At 39.0% G+C, this 19641-nt stretch overlaps 2 non-coding genes and 1 gene segment (V, D, J or C); all 3 read left to right on the top strand.

Moving 5' to 3' along the window:
- The first annotated feature begins 774 nt into the window (after positions 1–774).
- On the top strand, positions 775–1479 carry LOC131703220 (Ig kappa chain V region K29-213-like). The segment is given in 2 exon segments: positions 775–847; positions 1041–1479. Coding segments are annotated over 2 exon segments (471 nt in total).
- A 14478-nt stretch (positions 1480–15957) lies between these two features.
- trnaf-gaa (transfer RNA phenylalanine (anticodon GAA)) lies at positions 15958–16030 on the top strand. Its single transcript has one exon. It is a non-coding gene; the product is annotated as a tRNA-Phe (tRNA).
- A 2058-nt stretch (positions 16031–18088) lies between these two features.
- LOC131703618 (small nucleolar RNA U3) lies at positions 18089–18301 on the top strand. The gene has a single exon (XR_009310052.1). It is a non-coding gene; the product is annotated as a small nucleolar RNA U3 (small nucleolar RNA).
- The last annotated feature ends 1340 nt before the right edge of the window (positions 18302–19641 follow it).

The raw sequence follows: 19641 nt of genomic DNA, 5'->3' as shown, positions 1-19641 counted from the left end.
TAATCTAGATAAAAGTAAAACGGCGGGCTGATTCAGCCAATTAAAACACTGAATTCAATACATCTTTTAGAGGAATTTTTCATGTTCTTTACTTTATTTCAAATATTCACATGTTGAGACAGCTGAGCATCTTATGGTATGATATTCTTTAGCAACACATACTGCATTACACCCTGTGACCACAAGAAGGAGAGAGAGAGTGTAATAAAATGATGCTCTTTAATCCAGAGCAGTGGTTCTTAACCTGGGTTCCTCAGAGACAGTCCAGGGGGTCCACAGGAAAAAACTGGAAACTTTTCACTCAACATTAGCAATGTGCAAAATCCAAATGTTTGCTTCTTGAATGGATTTGATTTCAGAAAGTTTATGATGGATCTGTTAACCTGCAGGTCTGATTTTAATATTTTACAATTAATAATTATTTATACTGTGTAACAAAGCTACATAATCACAGCTGTGGCTAAGATGAATTGTTTGAGAGAAGGGAGAAGAGAGAAAAATAGCTGTGTTTGTACAAACTCAACACAAAGAAAACTACAAGCTATTTTTTTCTTTTTGCTTGCACGATAAAACTTTTTTTCTGTTTTTTTTCTGAAAGGCAAAGAAACTGCATCAGTTACAAGAGTTTAAATTTAAGAGACTAGAAGTGGCTGCTGTGCCAAGGAAGACAATTTGCATAGGAAAGAAACTTTGCATTGGCAGCACATGCTTCAGTGCTCTGGGAGTGTTTATAGCCCTGTGAGTTTAACACTTCATGATTGAGAGCTGCCCTTCATGGCAACAGAATCCACAACAACAATGACTTTTATCAGCATCTTCATCTGGGCACTTGTCATCTGCACTCAGGGTAAGAATCATTTAGAAAAACACTTTTAAAAAAATCTATTTGTTGGACAAATATTAATATTTTATAATAAGTATTAAAAGTAAAGCATGCAAACTGAATGAAATCAAAAGAAAAAGTCTTGAAATATAATCTGTTTTCATCATTTATTTCAATCATTATTATAATTTTGTATATTATGATTTATTATTTTCAGAATCCAGTGGACAGTATACTGTGACTCAGACTCCAGCAGTGAAATCTGTTCTCCAAGGAGACACAGTCGCTCTGAGCTGTAAAACCAGCACTGCAGTGTACAATAACAACGGACTAGCCTGGTACCAAACGAAACCTGGAGAAGCCCCCAAACTCCTGATCTATGATGCAAGTACCCTTCAGTCTGGGATCCCAACTCATTTCAGTGGCAGTGGATCTGGGACTGACTTCACTCTGACCATCAGTGGAGTCCAGGCTGAAGATGCAGGAGATTACTACTGTCAGAGTTACCACAGTGGTGGTGTGTTCACACAGTGCTACACACCCGTACAAAAACCTCCCTCAGCTGGACTGCACAGCGACTGCACTGCTGCAGCTGGGACCTACTGCAGGTGCTGAGGGTGAAGGCAATGAAACGGGACCCGGCCTGTGGAGGAGCTCAACTGCACACAAATACACTGAGCTCAATAACAAGTGCTCAAAATAAAAGACAAGATCAATCTGGTAAATATCTTGATAATTCATGTATTCTAATACATTGCAGAGGCTGAAGGGCTGCCATTGGATTTATATTTACTAATTTAGTTTCAAATGAAAATGAAAATATAATTCTTGATTTATGTCTAGTAAGGAAAAGATAAAGGTGAACATTGTTAATATTCTGATACTTAAATACAAACTGAAAATAAAGTAAATCAGACACTTTACTCCTCTTAAAGGAAATAAATAAATATATACATGCATGCATACATACATACATAGCATATTACAATCCAACATATTTCTATTGTGTTACAAGTTTTAAAGCAATCTATGGTTTAAAACACATATTAACGTATTTCAATATTAATATACAAGATTTTTTTTTTATTTCTTTACATGTCTTCAAAGCAATTTAATATATTTCTAATTGAAACTATAAAGTAAATAAATATAGTGAAATAAATATGAATAAAAAGCTATTTCTATAAAGTGTATCAGTAATGCTACAAAATTTAAACCTCACGCTGAAAGTTCAAGCATTTCATTCATTTGTATTTGGTGCGTTGATGCTCAGAAAAGTGTTGATAGTGTGAAAACATGGAGTACGCACACAAACACATTGTTAATTCACCATTGTGCAATTTAAAGAACTATATTAAGGGTGGGGTTTGTTTCTTGTTTCAATTTGCAGATCGTTGATGGTTAGATAATTCATTGTAAATTTCACTTCATTAAGTGTATGTTTGTGGTAATGAACTGGATGTTTAACAATGCCTGTATCTAATCATCTTGATCAATTGATTAATAACTATTAAGGTTTGTTTGGGTTACAAATTGTAACTTATTTGCCAATCATTAATGTTGGGATATCTGATTGAAAACTTTACTTGATGAAGTGTATGTCTGTGATAATGAATTGTCTGCTTAACAAACCTGTGTTTAATCATGTTCACGAATTGGTAATAACGATATTAAGGGCTGGGTTTGCTTTGTTTCTTTTTAACACTGAGGACGCCTCTTTTGAGTCGAAACACGTCTGTTGTTTGAAGTTTTGGTCTATGTTTTTAAATAAATGTAGAATGTTTGAAATATCACAATGGTGAATTAACCAGTTTTGTTTTCATGCTATAAAGTGTAGCATTGACAGGAACACACCCAGATGTTTAGCTGTGGAAGCTGCTGTATGTGCAAGGACTTGGCACTATCAGTGTGAAGCTCTGTGTGGAATGCATGCTTTCACAGGCTGATACAACCAATGCATCGCATTGAAAGAGGAAGAAACCATTCTGACTTCATTGTCAACCATACAGGACATTGTCAGTCAACGAGCAGACTGGGGTAACAGAGTGATATACTGTAAGCAAGGAGCTAGTCAAGTCTTGTGAGGATTTTGTCTGCTCCTTGTCTGGTAAAGCAGGAGATGATGTTGAATGGGGTTACAGATTGATCTGCAGCAGAAAATGATGCATGCAGCTCTCCCACATCCCCTGCCTGCGCGCACTGCTGTGTTTTGTGTTATGTGTTGTTTTCAGAGCGGTCGTTGTTTATATTTGTATTTATTTGTAATGATTGCAATGTTAAATCAATCATTTTTCACAGGTATTTATTGCACCACACACTTTAGTGTGCTTCTGGTGCTGAACGTTTCCTGCTGTGTATTAATCTGCTGCTAACATTCCATTTCTTTTTATCTGCAATAAAATAAAAGATTCTTTTTTAATTGGAAGAGGCCGTGTTTCTGATCCCATCCTTGATATGCTTTCAGAATAAAATAACCTGTAACTGTTTTATTTGTCCAGTGTCTTACGCACTAATCAGGCGTAGACCGACTCCAAATGTGATTATGTATTTCAATTCTGCGTAAGCCCTGCCTAGTGGGTGTTACAGTTACATAAAAGGACTCTATAGAGTCCTAATGCAAAAAGAAAGAGCAAAAAGCAAGTTGGGAAAGGGGAGGAGGGTGTCAGTAAATATCCAGAGTGCTCTGAGGTTTAAACACAAAACACACAGCTGATAGGAAAGAGGAAACACTCTCTAAGCCTCCAGCTCAATACAGCAAATCATGGAATAAAGAGATTCAGTGACAGCTAACACCAGAGCTGCTCTGTGTTCAAGTGAATAAAGCGCACTCATTAATGTGACCTCCGAGAGACACAATGCAGATATTAATACTGACCACATGAGGGAGCCAGAGCACCACTAACACCCAGACTGCCACCAACCCCCTCTCTCCTGCAGCCCCTCCCCTGTGCAGTAAGAAGGAGCCTGTGTGTTTTCCTGCTGTCTGCTTCTCCCTGCCTCCCTCCTGTAGAATCCACACCAGCCCTGTTGAACAGAGCCCAGTGGCACACAAGCCTTTATCAGAGCACTGCCACTCCCCACACTGGATCAGTGTCTCACTGTTTCTAAATGACATGTGGGATTGGACACTGCACAGGACACTGGAGTGTTAGAGTGGCAATCAGATGAAGCAGGAGCCTGGAGACGTGTCAGAAACATCAAACAGAGCTCTGACAAGCAGCACAGACTGCAGATATTAACACTGACCACAAGAGGGAGCCAGAGCACCACTGTTCTCCATAATCAATCAATCAATCAATCTTTATTTTATATAGCGCCTTTCATAGTGGACCACCATCACAAAGCGCTTTACAAGACAGTGAGGAACAATGCATAATACATTAAATACAGTGAAATACAGGGCATAGTACATTAAATACAAACAGGAAAAAACAATGCAAATGCATTAAATACAAGCATATTACATTAAATACAAGACTAGGATGTGATTTCTAAACACTGTGGATGCGTGTGTCATACAGAATTATACGAATAAGATGGAGTGAAAAACCTGAAATAGCAATTTAGACAACAATTAATAACAGATATCAGGCTTGAAGAGCATTGAAAGCCAGAGAGAACATGGGGATGAATAATGTAATAACACAGTAAAAAGACAATTGAAATAGGCAGCAGTTACCTCCCCAGTTCTCCCATTGTTAACACAAGGCTCCTCACACCCAGTCATCTAAACACTACAGCATGGGAAGGGATTTTACTGCAATTCCACAGACCAATAGCACAGACTGCACTACACTCTGTGACCACAAGAGGGAGAGAGAGAGAAATAAAATGATGCTCTTTAATCCAGAGCAGTGGTTCTTAACCTGGGGTCCTCAGAGACAGTCCAGGGGGTCCACAGGAAAAAACTGGAAACTTTTCACTCAACATTAGCAATGTGCAAAATCCAAATGTTTGCTTCTTGAATGGATTTGATTTCACAAAGATTATGATGGATCTGTTAACCTGCAGCTCTGATTTTAATATTTGACAATTAATAGTTATTTATACTGTGTAACAAAGCTACATAATCACAGCTGTGGCTAAGATGAATTGTTTGAGAGAAGAGAGAAGAGAGAGGAATAGTTGTTATTATTTATTTATTAGCAGACGCCCTTATCCAGGGCGACTAACAATCGCAAGCAAATACATTTCAAATGTTACAATACAAGTACAATACAAGTTGTGTTTGTACAAACTCAACACAAACAAAACTATGAGCTATTTATTTATCTTTTTGCCTGCAAGAGAAAACTTTTTTGGTTTTTTCTCTGAATGGTAAAGAAACTGCATCAGCTGAAAATGAGTTTAAACTTAAGAGCACTGCTTGGCTAGAAGTGGCTGCTGTGCCAAGGAAGACAATTTGCATAGAAAAGACACTTTGCATTGGCAGCACATGCTTCAGTGCTCTGGGAGTGTTTATAGCCCTGTGAGTTTAACACTTCATGATTGAGAGCTGCCCTTCATGGCAACAGAATCCACAACAACAATGACTTTTATCAGCATCTTCATCTGGGCACTTGTCATCTGCACTCAGGGTAAGAATCATTTAGAAAAACACTTAAAAAAATGTGTGACAACTCTTAATATATAATTATTACAAGTAAAACAGGACATACTGAAAAATATATGAAAAAGCCTTGAACTTGAATATGTTGTCATAATTTAGTTGGTTAATTTATTATAATCTTCTATATTATTATTTATTATTTTCAGAATCCAGTGGACAGTATACTGTGACTCAGACTCCAGCAGTGAAATCTGTTCTTCTAGGAGACACTGTCGCTCTGAGCTGTAAAGTCAGCAGTGCAGTGTACAGCGATAGCCATGGCAACCGCCTAGCCTGGTACCAACAGAAACCTGGAGAAGCTCCCAAACGCCTGATATATTTGGCAAGTACACTTCAGTCTGGGATCCCAACTCGTTTCAGTGGCAGTGGATCTGGGACTGACTTCACTCTGACCATTAGTGGAGTCCAGGCTGAAGATGCAGGAGATTACTACTGTCAGAGTGCACACTACCCCAGCAGTAGCTGGGTGTTCACACAGTGCTACACACCCGTACAAAAACCTCCTCAGCAGGACTGCACAGCGACTGCACTGCTGCAGCTGGGACCTACTGCAGGTGCTGAGGGTGAAGGCAATGAAACGGGACCCGGCCTGTGGAGGAGCTCAACTGCACACAAACACACTGAGCTCAATAACAAGGGCTCATATATATATATATATATATATATATAAATTGCATATTTAACTTCAAATTGTATTATTTACTTTTTTCATTTTACTCTTTTAATGATTCCACTTCATCAGCAACACATTCTATATACAAACAGAATGATGTTTATTTTTTAAAACAATTGAACTGTATGCATATTGAGATTGATTTATTTCTGATCCACTGGACAACATATTAAAAAAGAAGTCCAGCAAACAGCAAAGCCCAGTATTGCAATGATGTGTATTTACACTTTCTGACTCTGTGGAGTCCAGCTGGATATTTTCATTGTGTCAATCTGATGTGTTTTAATGTATTTTGAAAACTAATATTAATACATAAATGGATAACATCGAATTATAACATATTGTTAAGATGAAAATCAAGACACAAATTACTGTTAACTTGTCAAAACCCCAGCCCCTCACAGACAATTTCCGCCTGGGGTACTGTGCCCTTAAATAAATCACAATATCTTCCAAAGTATAGACAGCACAGGCATGGTTCAGGACTTGAATTCAAGGTAACCCTTTGGGCATCAAGACCAAAACCTCAGGTGTGATAAAAGTCTTACTCAGTACCACACTGGACGGAGATATCCAGAAAAAATACATAAAAAAACAACAAACACTGTTCATTTTTTTATGTTCTATAGTCATTTTTTCAACTTGTAGCATATGAAAAGAGCCAGATTTTTTTTCCAGTGCTTCACCAACATGTCTAATATACTGGGTAAAAATTTGGAACTGTTTGAACAAAGGGATCAAATTCTACAGGAGTTTTTACAAAGCTAAGCCCAAGGGTCCCCAAACCTCTCCAAAAATAAACATTGTGTAAATCTTTATGTCAATTGATATACTAAGTTCTAAAAGGGATGTTCTGGCACCTCACAGGCTAGCCATTGCCACATGCATTTGCCTTTGAAAGGCTTTTTTTTCCCCTTATCTCATTCAAGAGGTGGGCGTGTTTGTTTGCACATCGATTACTCTGTGATGGATTGGGCTACAAACAAGGTAAAGGTATGAATGGAAAGCTTGTGATCTCCCCTACAACGTGATCAGGGAGATTTCACCGTCACCAAGGTTGTAAGACCAGAGCAGCAAAACGCAAGCTAGTCGATTGCTTTTGTTTTGAATGCATGGGGGTACTAGACACATTGTGAATGGAATATCTCAGCGGTGAAATGACGGATTCGAAAAATTCCTTCGCTGTTTGACGGTAGAAAAACAACGATTTTGATATCGAGTTAGCTTTTTTTCTCTTTTGCTTTTGTAATAATATTAAAAATGAGTTATGAAATATAATATTTACGTGCAGTTCCGTGTTCTGCCCGCGGGACTAGAGGGCGTAAGAGGTTAATTACAATGAAGAAACCATGTCTTCTTTTGAAATAGAATTTTACACTTTATTTTTAATTACTGAAAAAAATATTAATACAAGATTGATATACCTCAGATTATAACTTATTATAATAAAATATAATGTATCTAAATTGAAATAAAAATAAATAAATGAGGAATTCATACATTTCTGAGTGAATTCTTATTTTTTATTAAGGAGCAGCACATCAGCGTTATTGAAGGCAGTTTATTCTTCATTGTCTTGCCTCCTGTGTCATCCTTGTTACCCACCTGGTCTCCTTCATTCCTTATGTGTGCAGCAGCTCCCTGGCACACATGTCTCAACACTTATGGGCCAGTTCATTCTGAACAGGCAGATTTCTAATACTGCCCCTCCTAGAGAGCAGGAAAGCACTGAGAGGCTAAACATAAAACTACAGGAAGGATAATCTAACTGTACTGTGAGTCACCCAACCCTATCAAGTCCCACCTGTGTTCACAGCTCAGATTTCATAGAACTGTCTGTGACACTTATTGAAACAGAAGTGCAGTGCATAGAACACATATACAAATAGAACTAATCCACTCTTCTATTAAACTGTGAACTTAGTGTTTGATTGAATCCCTCTCTGTGTTTGTATAGCCTGGAAACAGGCATCAGTGCCCTGCCAAGCTGCACACACTGCCATCATTCACACTGACCACAAGAGGGAGCCAGAGCACCACTGCTGTCCATAATGTTATAACACAGTAATAAGACAATTGAAATAGGCAGCAGTTACCTCCCCGGTCAGCCCAGTTCTCCCATTGTTAACACAATGCTCCTCACACCCAGTAATCTAAACACTACAGTGTGGTCTGTGTCTGGCGGAAGGAGCTGCTCACAGTGATGCATGCTGGGAAACACTGTCTCTAATATCTCATATATTAGTTTCCCTTTGATTCCAGTAATATGACAGGTTATTACACCAGAATTGCGTAGGCCTACTGAAGGCTTTTCTTAAGTTAAAGTGAGTACTAATCATGGGATTATGAAATAGAGCTTTTGTTAATCAAAGCAAGGAACACACCAACTAGTGTTGAATAGTTACCCACAACATAGAAATGTTTGTTAATAAGTACACTCGTAAATGCAGCATGGTGGAAAATAAAGCTGCCTCTTTTTGGCTAGCTCATTTCAAACAAGAAAACATGACATTGTTTCCAATTCATTCGTATGCACACATTTACACAGACACAGACACAAGCACAAACACGAGGCTTCCAAATTAAAACACAGACATAACCAAACACCAACAGTGCTCTGCTTTTGACAACAAACCTGCACCCATCAAATGTCTGTACCATCAATACAGAATTAATAAGGTATGACATTTTACAGCTCTGAGATTCTGTCAAACTTCCAAGCTGATGTTGAAATGTTGAGGGTTGTGTGCAATGAGACATGGTTAAGGCTGGATGCTCGAAGGGTCATCAGTAGGGACATTTGATACCATGGAGTAGGGGGAGTGACAGAACCTTCACCTTCAGTTCCATGGTGTACATGTTAGCACTCTGAACTCTGAATCCAGCGATCCGAATAAAAAATAAATAAATAAATAAAGTGAATTTGCCATTAATTTTTGTGGAACTGAAGCGTGCGATCGAACAAGTGAAATGAATGCAGATTTCCATGTCTGAGTTGGGAAATGCATGTTTTGTTTCATTTGCAGAAATGTCCCGTAGTTCATTTTGGAGTGGTGCATGGTATGGGAAATATATTACCATGCTGAAAGCCTCTGCCGCAGGTTTGAAGTGACGCGGGGCACCGTGGCTTAGATGGGCAAAGTGTAACTGACGTAACTTAGAGCAGAAAATGGATGTTTCTTGATCTCAGACAGTACTACCTAAAGTGAGATTGGCCAAACTACTGTAGTTTTACCCATGGAAAATCCTAGCGCGCATATATTCAAGTGAATATGAAATTAGAAATGATCAGTAAATAGTTTTATTAAAACAGAAACATTTTATTTGGCAACTAACATATCATAAAATTGACATTAACAAAATAAGTCTTCTGAAATAAAGAGGCAATTACACATGTTGAATTGCACAAAATAATGAACAGTGTCTGGTCCTCAAATGTAAGGAAACAATTGACACCACTCCTATTATACCCTCTACTAGAACCCCAAACATGACGTGCCTGACATAACCAGGTCCTGTAACTGACGTAACCACTGTGAAAAATGCATGGATGTGAACACAGCGCAAGCTGAAGCGCTCACACAGTGAAGTGTCTGCAGAGTTTGTAATGTTTTCTTGAAAGGCATATACTCCCCGGGTATTCACAGGTACTGGAGCATCAATCCTTTTGAGAACAGATGAAGCAAGGTACCACGTTACATCCTTTTGTGTCGGCCACTTCCAGCCCCCTTTGCATGGATGCAAAACACTGAGGAGCTCCTCTGGCAGGGCCAGTATGGTTTCTTCAGCTATGCCAGGGGAACACTTGCCTTCATACATAACAATGCAGTACTCATTTACTGACAATTCAATGCTTTTGAATGGATACTTTACCATAGCTGTTGCTTGATTCACAATGCCAAACACACTGACCACTTTCCAGTCAGGCTGAATTTCTTCCACAAATGGACCTACTGTGCTGAGTTCAAGTTCAGTGTTGCTAAGCGTTCTAGCATAGTGAATGCTGTGCGTGTTTGGGGTTTTCTTTGGACAGTTCTGTTCCCACCTGTTTGCCCATTCATCTTGTGCCTTCTTTACCACATGCTTTGTAATATAAATGATGCTCACATTTGGGCATGCTTCTTTTGCCACCTTAGCAAATTCTTCTGCTGTGTTGATAACAGCATGCTTTTGCAGAATGTGCCTCCAAACTGCACGCTTTACTTTACCTGCAACTCCAGCAACTGGCCCTTTGCCGTGTGCTGTGGCAAAAAAGCTCCAATCAGCTCGATGCAGACTACAGTGTACATTGCTCGGCATGGTAAGGGTGCACAAGATGAATCTGTTTTTAAATTGGCTCGCAGCACCATCACAAAAGATGTGCAAGTTAGAGATGTTGGCTGAAGTTGAGGCTTCATCAAGAATAGTCCGATTGTAGCAAACAACTGCAAATGTGTCATGTTGCCGTTCATCACTGAGCACAACATAAGAAGTACTAACAGACTGAGCTGTGAGAACTGCTGGAAACAGAGGCACTCCTTCTGTGATCCAGGGAGCTCACATTATTTCAGCTTGCTGCTTTATAGGGAAGTGTTCTGAGAAATCTTCCTGAAGTATAGCTTCACATTCATTTCAATTAATCTTCAGTGTCTTGATTTGGTGAAGTTGCACCTTAGCAATAAAACTGTGGCGCCGCAGAATGGTGCGCTGGGTTTGAGCTCCTCCTTGGCATCGTGTAATGTTGACTCAAGCAGTTCCTTTTTATTGTTAGCCATCTATTGGTAGTAGTGTACAATTGTATCTTCATTATCATTGCCTTGTATTACATGATTGATAGAACTAGCAAGGTCTTGGCATGTGTCACACTGGCCAAGGCAGCATTTCATCTGCCAGTTGCAATGTGACCCAATGACCAGGAGATTTCCATTGGGGATATTTTGGCAAACCTTTTTCAAACCATCTAGTAGCATCTCTGTGTTCTCATGGTAACGACAGACAGACAGGTTGAACGTGCACAGGGCGCAATGCTGCAGACTTTTTTTGATGTTCTGATTTTTCCATCAGGATATTCATTCTTGAAGAGGCGGTGAGCTTCAAGAACCGTCATCAGAAGCACTTTTTTGTGCATTCTTTTTTTGTGCATCCTCTCTTCTGATAGTGATGCAGTCTTTTCATCCAGGCAGCTGACGGGACACACAATCAATCTCATAGAATGCACAAACCTGACATTCTGTTTCACTAACTTCAGCTCTTTGTGTGGAAGCGTGCTTATCTACCAGAGCCAAACCAAATTGAGTTGCCAGTTTCTTTCCCACGACACTTTTCTTCCTGGGGCTCTTTGGAAGTGCCCGGTTTACTCCACTTACTGCCTTCCCTAGTGACTGAGCTGAGAAGAGAACTTTTGACGGTGAGTTTGTCAAATGATTCTCATTAAGTTGTGGTTCTGGTTGATGTCATTTTGAAAGATTTCTCCTATACTTTCTCATTGTTTCTTTGCTCTTTTCTGTTTCCCTTTTCTTCCTCCCTATACTCCACTTGCATGCTTTCTGCTGCTCTCTGTTCCTCTGTTTCATCCCTACTCTTTTCTCTTCTCACATCCTTGCATGATATGCACGCATTCTTTCTGCTGCAGGTATTGGAAGCATTTTGTAACTTTAATCTAGATAAAAGAAAAACAGGGCTGATTCAGCCAATTAAAACACAGAATGCAATACATCTTTTAGAGGATTTTTTCATGTTCTTTACTTTTTTAAATATTCACAGTAAGTTGAGACAGCTCAGCATCTTATGGTATTCTTTAGCAGCACAGACTGCACTGCACTGTGTGACCACAAGAGGGAGAGAGAAAGTAATAATATGATGCTCTTTAATCCAGAGCAGTGGTTCTTAACCTGGGGTGCAAAATCAAAATGTTTGCTTCTTGAATGTATTTGATTTCACAAAGTTTATGATGGATCTGTTAACCTACAGCTCTGATTTTAATATTTTACAATTAATAATTATTTATACTGTGTAACAAAGCTACATAATCACAGCTGTGGCTAAGATGAATTGTTTGAGAGAAGGGAGAAGAGAGAGAAATAGCTGTGTTTGTACAAACTCAACACAAAGAAAACTATAAGCTATGTTTTTTTCCATTTGGCTTGCAAGATAAAACTTTTTTTTAGTTGTTTTTTTCCTGAATGGCAAAGAAACTGCATCAGCTGAAAATTAGTTTAAACTTAAGAGCACTGCTTGGCTACAAGTGGCTGCTGTGCCAAGGAAGACAATTTGCATAGAAAAGACACTTTGCATTGGCAGCACATGCTTCAGTGCTCTGGGAGTGTTTATAACTCTATGAGTTTAATACTTCATGATTGAGAGCTGCCCTTCATGGCAACAGAATCCACAACAACAATGACTTTTATCAGCATCTTCATCTGGGCACTTGTCATCTGCACTCAGGGTAAGAATCATTTAGAAAAACACATTCAAAAAACTATTTGTGGGACAAATCATAATATACAAGTATTAAAAGTAAAACAGGTAAACTCCAAGAAAGGCTTCAAATTTAATGTGATTTAATCATTTATTTCAATCATTTTCTATTTTATTATTTTCAGAATCCAGTGGACAGTATACTGTGACTCAGACTCCAGCAGTGAAATCTGTTCTCCCAGGAGACACAGTCACTCTGAGCTGTAAAGTCAGCAGCGCAGTATATGGTAACGATGAACTAGCCTGGTATCAACAGAAACCTGGAGAAGCTCCCAAACTCCTGATCTATACTGCAAGTACCCTTCAGTCTGGGATCCCAACTCGTTTCAGTGGCAGTGGATCTGGGACTGACTTCACTCTGACCATCAGTGGAGTCCAGGCTGAAGATGAAGGAGATTACTACTGTCAGAGTGTACACTACCCCAGCAGAAGAGTTGTGTTCACACAGTGCTACACACCCGTACAAAAACCTCCCTCAGCTGGACTGCACAGCGACTGCACTGCTGCAGCTGGGACCTACTGCAGGTGCTGAGGGTGAAGGCAATGAAATGGGACCCGACCTGTGGAGGAGATCAACTGCACACAAACACACTGAGCTCAATAACAACACACAGTTACATGTAGGTATGGATTCAATATTAGTCTATTTAAACAAACTGATTTTGTTGTGACTACAGGGTCATCTAGTAATGTAGTATTGATAACATCTAATCTAAATTCTGAAACATCATTCAGTTATTCCAAGAATTGTAAAAATGTAACTCATGTTTTTCATATCTGATTCTCATATGAAGATGTCCATGAATCCTGGGCTGGGTTGCACCAGCTGTGTGTAAGTTCTTACTCAGCTTAGTTATAGTGTAAGACTTACTAACTTTAATTTGACACATGACTACATTGACACTAGTTGCAGCAGGTCAGATAGATCTAACACAAGGCTTAGTTGTTGTTTAAAATGTATCCATACCTTTGAGTGGGTGTAATCTATTCGTAGAATCACATTTCCAGACGGCTCGGCAGCTGTTACTGCTTCTCTTTCATGCTGATTTTAACAGAGTTTTTCGGCATCAGCATATCTTGCGAGGCCGCATACATCCACTTGACAGTTAAGATATTGACATGGATGCCGTTTTAGATGAGAGAATATTCTTATCACTGATTATGTGTGTGTATATAATAGGTGAAATGTGAATACAAATAAAAATGTATTTACTGAAATGTACAATTCTTCATTCATATCACTGTCACATGTCATGTATATTTATAACACATTAATAATATTCACTTGAATTCCCTACATCACAGACTCCCCACTAATTCAGTCTCATTCCAAATTAAAGAAAGCTGGTTTGTTCCAATCTTTTTCCAAACAACATGTCAATACAAGAGCCATGTGTTTCTCTGGGATTGCCATGGCAATGGAGTGTGATCAGTCACTGTGTGCGCCCTTTCACACACATCAATCAATCAATCAATAAAGAAATCAATGCACTCGTAGCAGTTCAAGGTACATCTTGGAAAGGCCTGTGAAAGACAGTGAAGTAGATGTTCCATTTAAAAGAGTAAGAAGCTGTCAAAATGAGAACAATGAAAAGAAAAATGACAGGTCCATTACGTGTACAGCAGCAGCAACACATGGGAAGGTATAACACTAGGGTTAGGGGTAGGGCACTACATACCCTTTAATTCTCAATAGGATTGAAATAATGACACAAACACAAACATTATTATCAGTTTAGACAGACACACAGATTAGACAGCAGTGATATACTGAGAGCTTTGACTGGGGTAAAAATAGAAGAAAACAGTAAAAGTGGCCCAACCCTATGAAGCCCCACTGGTGCTCACGGCTCAGATCTCATCTAACTGCCTGGGACAGGATTTGTATAAAGGAAGGTGCTTTGCATACCTGTGCCTGCCTCACTGCTCTACACAACAGCTAGAATAACTGCACTGCTCCATTGCTCAGGGTTTTTAAAGCTGACAGTTCAGCCCTTTCACAGTCACTGAGACACACAGAGAACATGGCTTCACTGGGGCTCCTCCTCTGCACACTGGCACTCTTTGCTCATGGTAAGAAATCCTCATTATTATGATTTATTATTAATATCAGCACTTCCTCAGCACACAGTGGAATGCAGTTAATGGACGAGGCTGTTGACTCGGTGGGTTGATGTTCTGTGTTTTTATTTTCAGAATCCAGCGGTCAGATTGTCCTGACTCAGAGTCCCACAGTGGAGTCTGTCTCTATAGGAGGGAGTGTCACTCTGAACTGCAGATCCAGTAGCTCTGGTTTTACCAGCAGTCTAGCCTGGTATCTGCAGAAACCTGGAGGAGCTCCTAAACTCCTCTTCTCTTTACTGTATAGCCGAGTCTCTGGAGCTCCAGCTCCATTCACTGACAGCAGCTCAAGAACAAACTTTATGCTGACCATCAGTGGAGTCCAGGCTGAAGATGCAGGAGATTACTACTGTCAGCAGCACTATAGCTTCCATTCATTTGATCTGCAAGAGAGACACTGCAGGTATTAATACTGACCACAAGAGGGAGCCAGAGCACCACTGCTCTCCATAATGTAATAACACAGTAATACGACAATTGAAATAGGCAGCAGTTACCTCCCCAGTTCTCCCATTGTTAACACAAGGCTCCTCACACACAGTCATCTAAACACTAGTGTGGTCTGTCTGGAGGAAGGAGCTGCTCACTGTGATGCATGCTAGGAAACACTGACTCTAATAGTGTGGCAGCAGTGTGGAGTAGTAGTTAGGGCTCTGGACTCCTGACCGGAGGGTTGTGGGTTGAATCCCAAGGGGGGTTAGTCCCTTTCATTGTAACTATCATAACATATCAAATACTGACACATTTGGAGGAAAACAGTCAGTTGATATAAATGATATGTGGTCCAGTTACCATACCAGGTACCTATTGCTGTTGTTTTTCAGCTCTGATGACTGGTGCTGAACTGAGCAACCAAGAACTCCAGAAAAATCATACCTTCTTACACTGGACCATGCAAATACACAGGTACAGTGAACTTGATAAAGGATTGTCAGTATTACCATTAAAAATGTAGGAATAAAGCTTCTAAATTATTATCACAATTTTCTCTGAAATTCCACACAGGAGTTGGTAGCAGTGTTTGATTTTTATAATCTTTCATAAATAATTATAAGGTAGCTGCATTTCTTAATTACAAATACACAATTAATTAATATTACATTTCGCAATCAAGGGATGATGTAATGCGCAAGGATACTTGTCTTTCATAAGAGTTGAAATAAATTATAGCTCTTTGAAATTATTTGTGTTACTAGCGGATTGTTTAGAAATGTACTTAATTATATTACAACTTTTCTAAAAAAGAATGTTATCTCGAGAAAGGAGGCTTGTCAAGCCGAAATAGCTCAGCTGGGAGAGCGTTAGACTGAAGATCTAAAGGTCCCTGGTTCGATCCCGGGTTTCGGCAAACAGCAAGAATTTTTTTGTTTTATATTATTTTTAACTAAAAAACAGAACACATTTTCTTCTTCAGTGTAATTGGAGGAAATAATAACATAGCAAAGTGCCATTTTCTAATGTGATTAAGAAATGCATAAAGCACCGTCCGTGGGTGAGCTTGAACCACCAACCTTTCGGATAACAGCTGAACGCGCTAACCGATTGCGCCACAGAGACCATCCTGCTCAGCAGACACTGAGACCACATCTAAGAAGAAAGCAACACTGGGCAGAAAAGTCTATAATCACAATTACATGTATTCAAACCAATGCAAGCAAACCAAGCCATTTATATTTATTCCCAAATAAGACAAATTCTTTCATTGCTACAAAAAATATAAAAAAATCTCCGCTTCTCGGAAGGCATACGATGGAGGACGCACTGCAGTTTGTCAGCCTGGGGAATATTACAAATTAGGAGACTTTGCTTTAAAATACACATGTAGGGCAGGCAACTCTGTTAAAAAGAATTGTCACACTTTGTAATTATCTCCATAATGCGTTGGGACTAAATACGCAGATATATTAAAACTATTTGGAGAATGCGGGCATCGATCCCGCTACTTCTCGCATGCGAAGCGAGCGCTCTACCATTTGAGCTAATTCCCCTTGAATCATGCTCGTGATTCTCATAGGCTACATCGCAGCTTGATATGAGCAATTCAGATTGTCTCGGCAATGTAGTCTGCCATTTGCAAATTCAATCACTTGAGGATCTCTCTGAGTGTCAGCAAACTGATGGGATGGATAGGAGTGTTGGAGAAGGGACGGAGATGAGGCGGCAGAAATACTGAATTCCAGAGATGTAGGCTTTAATGGTAGTGGGGGCTAAGAGAAGAGAATCCCTTGCATGGGTGATGGAGGCTACAATCCGCTGTTCATTAAATTGGAATGGGATGTATTTTGATTTGAGTGCAGAAAGTTGTAAATGTTTTCCATCCAGTGGTAAATGAAGATTTGATCGCTGGGGCTAAGGGTGTGGCCATGTAGTGATGAGCAGATTGCAGAAGACTGGAGAGTGTTGTGTTTAGTTGAACAGCAGACGTTGGTGTTGCAATTATTAGCCTGGTCGAACAAAATAAGTCTTCAGTGTAATTTTAAACAAAGAGCGCTTTCCACGATTTAAGATGCTTTACAAACTGAATATTGGAATTGGCAGCCGAAACTGGGGGATAAAACTGCTTGTGATCAGTGGGCAGGTTGCATACTTTGTATACCGCATTTGGGAGAAAACGGATCATCTGAACTGCAACAGCTGTAGCAGAGTGGCATAGCAGAGTGGCGCAGCGGAAGCGTGCTGGACCCATAACCCAGAGGTCGATGGATTGAAACCATTCTCTGCTAGCTTGTTTTTCTTCTGTTGGCAAAGTAGATTTTCTAAAATTTTACATTTCAATTTAGTGTGTGTATTTCGTAAATGTTAATGTGTAGAAACAGCAGGTACGCAGCTTATCTGCCTCTACCCATAGAGGACGCATACATTTAAAAAAAAAAAAATCTGAACACAAGGTGTGTTTATGTAATCTGATACGTTACATCTAGACTTAACTGTTATGGTTAACACAATTAGAGTAAGTTATCATAACAATAGAGTTAAAAGAACATTCAAATAAGATGACAGTTAAAAATGCGCCAAAAATGACAAAGTAGCCTCAGATTAGGACAACGGCACTTAAAGGGTAAGAAACACATTTGCAGCAAAACCCTTGAAATGACCAGAGCCTTCCTCCTCCTGAATACTATGCAGGTGGGCGGGGACTGAAACCTCCCCCGCCTAGAGAGATTGGTGATTGGTTGTTTCTTTAAATTATTCATAGAGAGGTGCACCCTGGGTATTACTTATCTTCTCTTTTTTACATTATACTTATGAGTGGCTATTTCATTATGTGAATTTTGTGTTTGAAACACATTGGCAATTATTAACATTACTATGAACAAGTGTTATACTAGAAAGGACCCTGAATCAGACACCATCACTGCAGTGATATATGCCGGGAGTAGGGAAGTTGTTTTCCCCTGTATTTGTTAAGATGATACTTTCAGGGATCATTTCTATAGTTTGTTTCTAGTGAAATGTGTTGCTAAAGTGTCTTGTCTCGCTAACCATGATGAGGAGTTATAGTGTTTTCTTCTGAGCGGGAAGCAGGTCTTGAGTGCTGCTTCACTGTAGCTGTTCTTGATCATTGATGACCGTTCTGCCCTCTTTTGAGGGTGGAGGAAGAAAACACAGTCTGAGTGGTTTGTGACATTTTATAAATGGTAAATAAAAAATAAAAAGGAGTTTTAAATTTGTTAGCATCGTGGTATATGATATGTATTACAAAAGAAAGTTTCTTTAAGATAGGATATATTATCTAGTTTAAGTGTGGAGTGTTTGGAAAGCGGGTTATTAATATTAAATAACAGTGGATTCTTGTGTTTTAAGCATCGCCTAGTGGAAGAGAAGTTCATTACATGCATTTGCCGTCCGAAACTGGAGCAGAATAATCTATGTTACACACACATTTTGGTGCATGTGTCGGTTTAGCTGGAAACAGTATTTTCTCATTAGAAATGACTGTTAGTATAACAAGGAAACTGCAAGCAAGGACTAAAAACACCAGAATGAGTATGAGCTGGCTGAAGTTGAAGATGAAGGGTGTCTTTTGTTGAGGGTAAAGTGGATAAATGTCATTGTAGAATGTCATCTTTCAATGAGCTGAAAACAAACACGGAACAGTGCAAACAGTTATTCAGTACTTCTCGCTGACCAGAACACTAACGCTTTCTGCAAAGGTCATTGTCTTTGTTAAAAATAAAGACAGGAAAATCAAATAATGGTTTTTAGCTGTTTTTTTTTCACAAGAATGTTTTCAAATAGACTAGTCATTAAAATGTGCGTCCTTGAACAGCTTCTAATGTGTTCAAACTGTATACGACTTTATCTTTATGATATTATTAAAAATATTATATTTAATATTATCCTTGGCAAAATATGATAAACCATCGCGTTGTGGAAATCCCGTGGATTACATTATATATATATATATATACAGGTCTGGAAAAAATTAAGAGACCACTGCAAAATTATCAGTTTCTCTGGTTTTACTATTTATAGGTACGTGTTTGGGTAAAATGAACATTTTTGTTTTATTCTATAAACTACTGACAACATTTCTCCTAAATTTCAAATAAAAATATTGTCATTTAGAGCATTTATTTGCAGAAAATGACAACTGGTCAAAATAACAAAAAAGATGCAGTGTTGTCAGACCCCAAATAATGCAAAGAAAATAAGTTTGTATTCATTTTTAAACAACACAATACTAATGTTTAAACTTAGGAAGAGTTCAGAAATCAATATTTGGTGGAATAACCCTGATTTTCAAGCACAGCTTTCATGTGTCTTGGCATGCTCTCCACCAGTCTTTCACATTGATATTGTCAGAGCAGAAGGAAGCAAGTTTTCTTCCAGGACAACCTTGTACTTGGCTTGATTCATGCGTCCTTCACAAAGACAAATCTGCCCGATTCCAGCCTTGCTGAAGCACCCCAGATTAGTCCAATTTTCAGTTTTTCCCAACACCTGGTTGTCTAATGG

This window comes from Acipenser ruthenus, chromosome 32 (genome assembly GCF_902713425.1).
Source record: "Acipenser ruthenus chromosome 32, fAciRut3.2 maternal haplotype, whole genome shotgun sequence".
NCBI lineage: Eukaryota > Metazoa > Chordata > Actinopteri > Acipenseriformes > Acipenseridae > Acipenser > Acipenser ruthenus.
The sequence above is the reverse complement of the archived record's forward strand: the minus strand, read 5'-3'. Positions and strand labels throughout refer to the sequence as shown.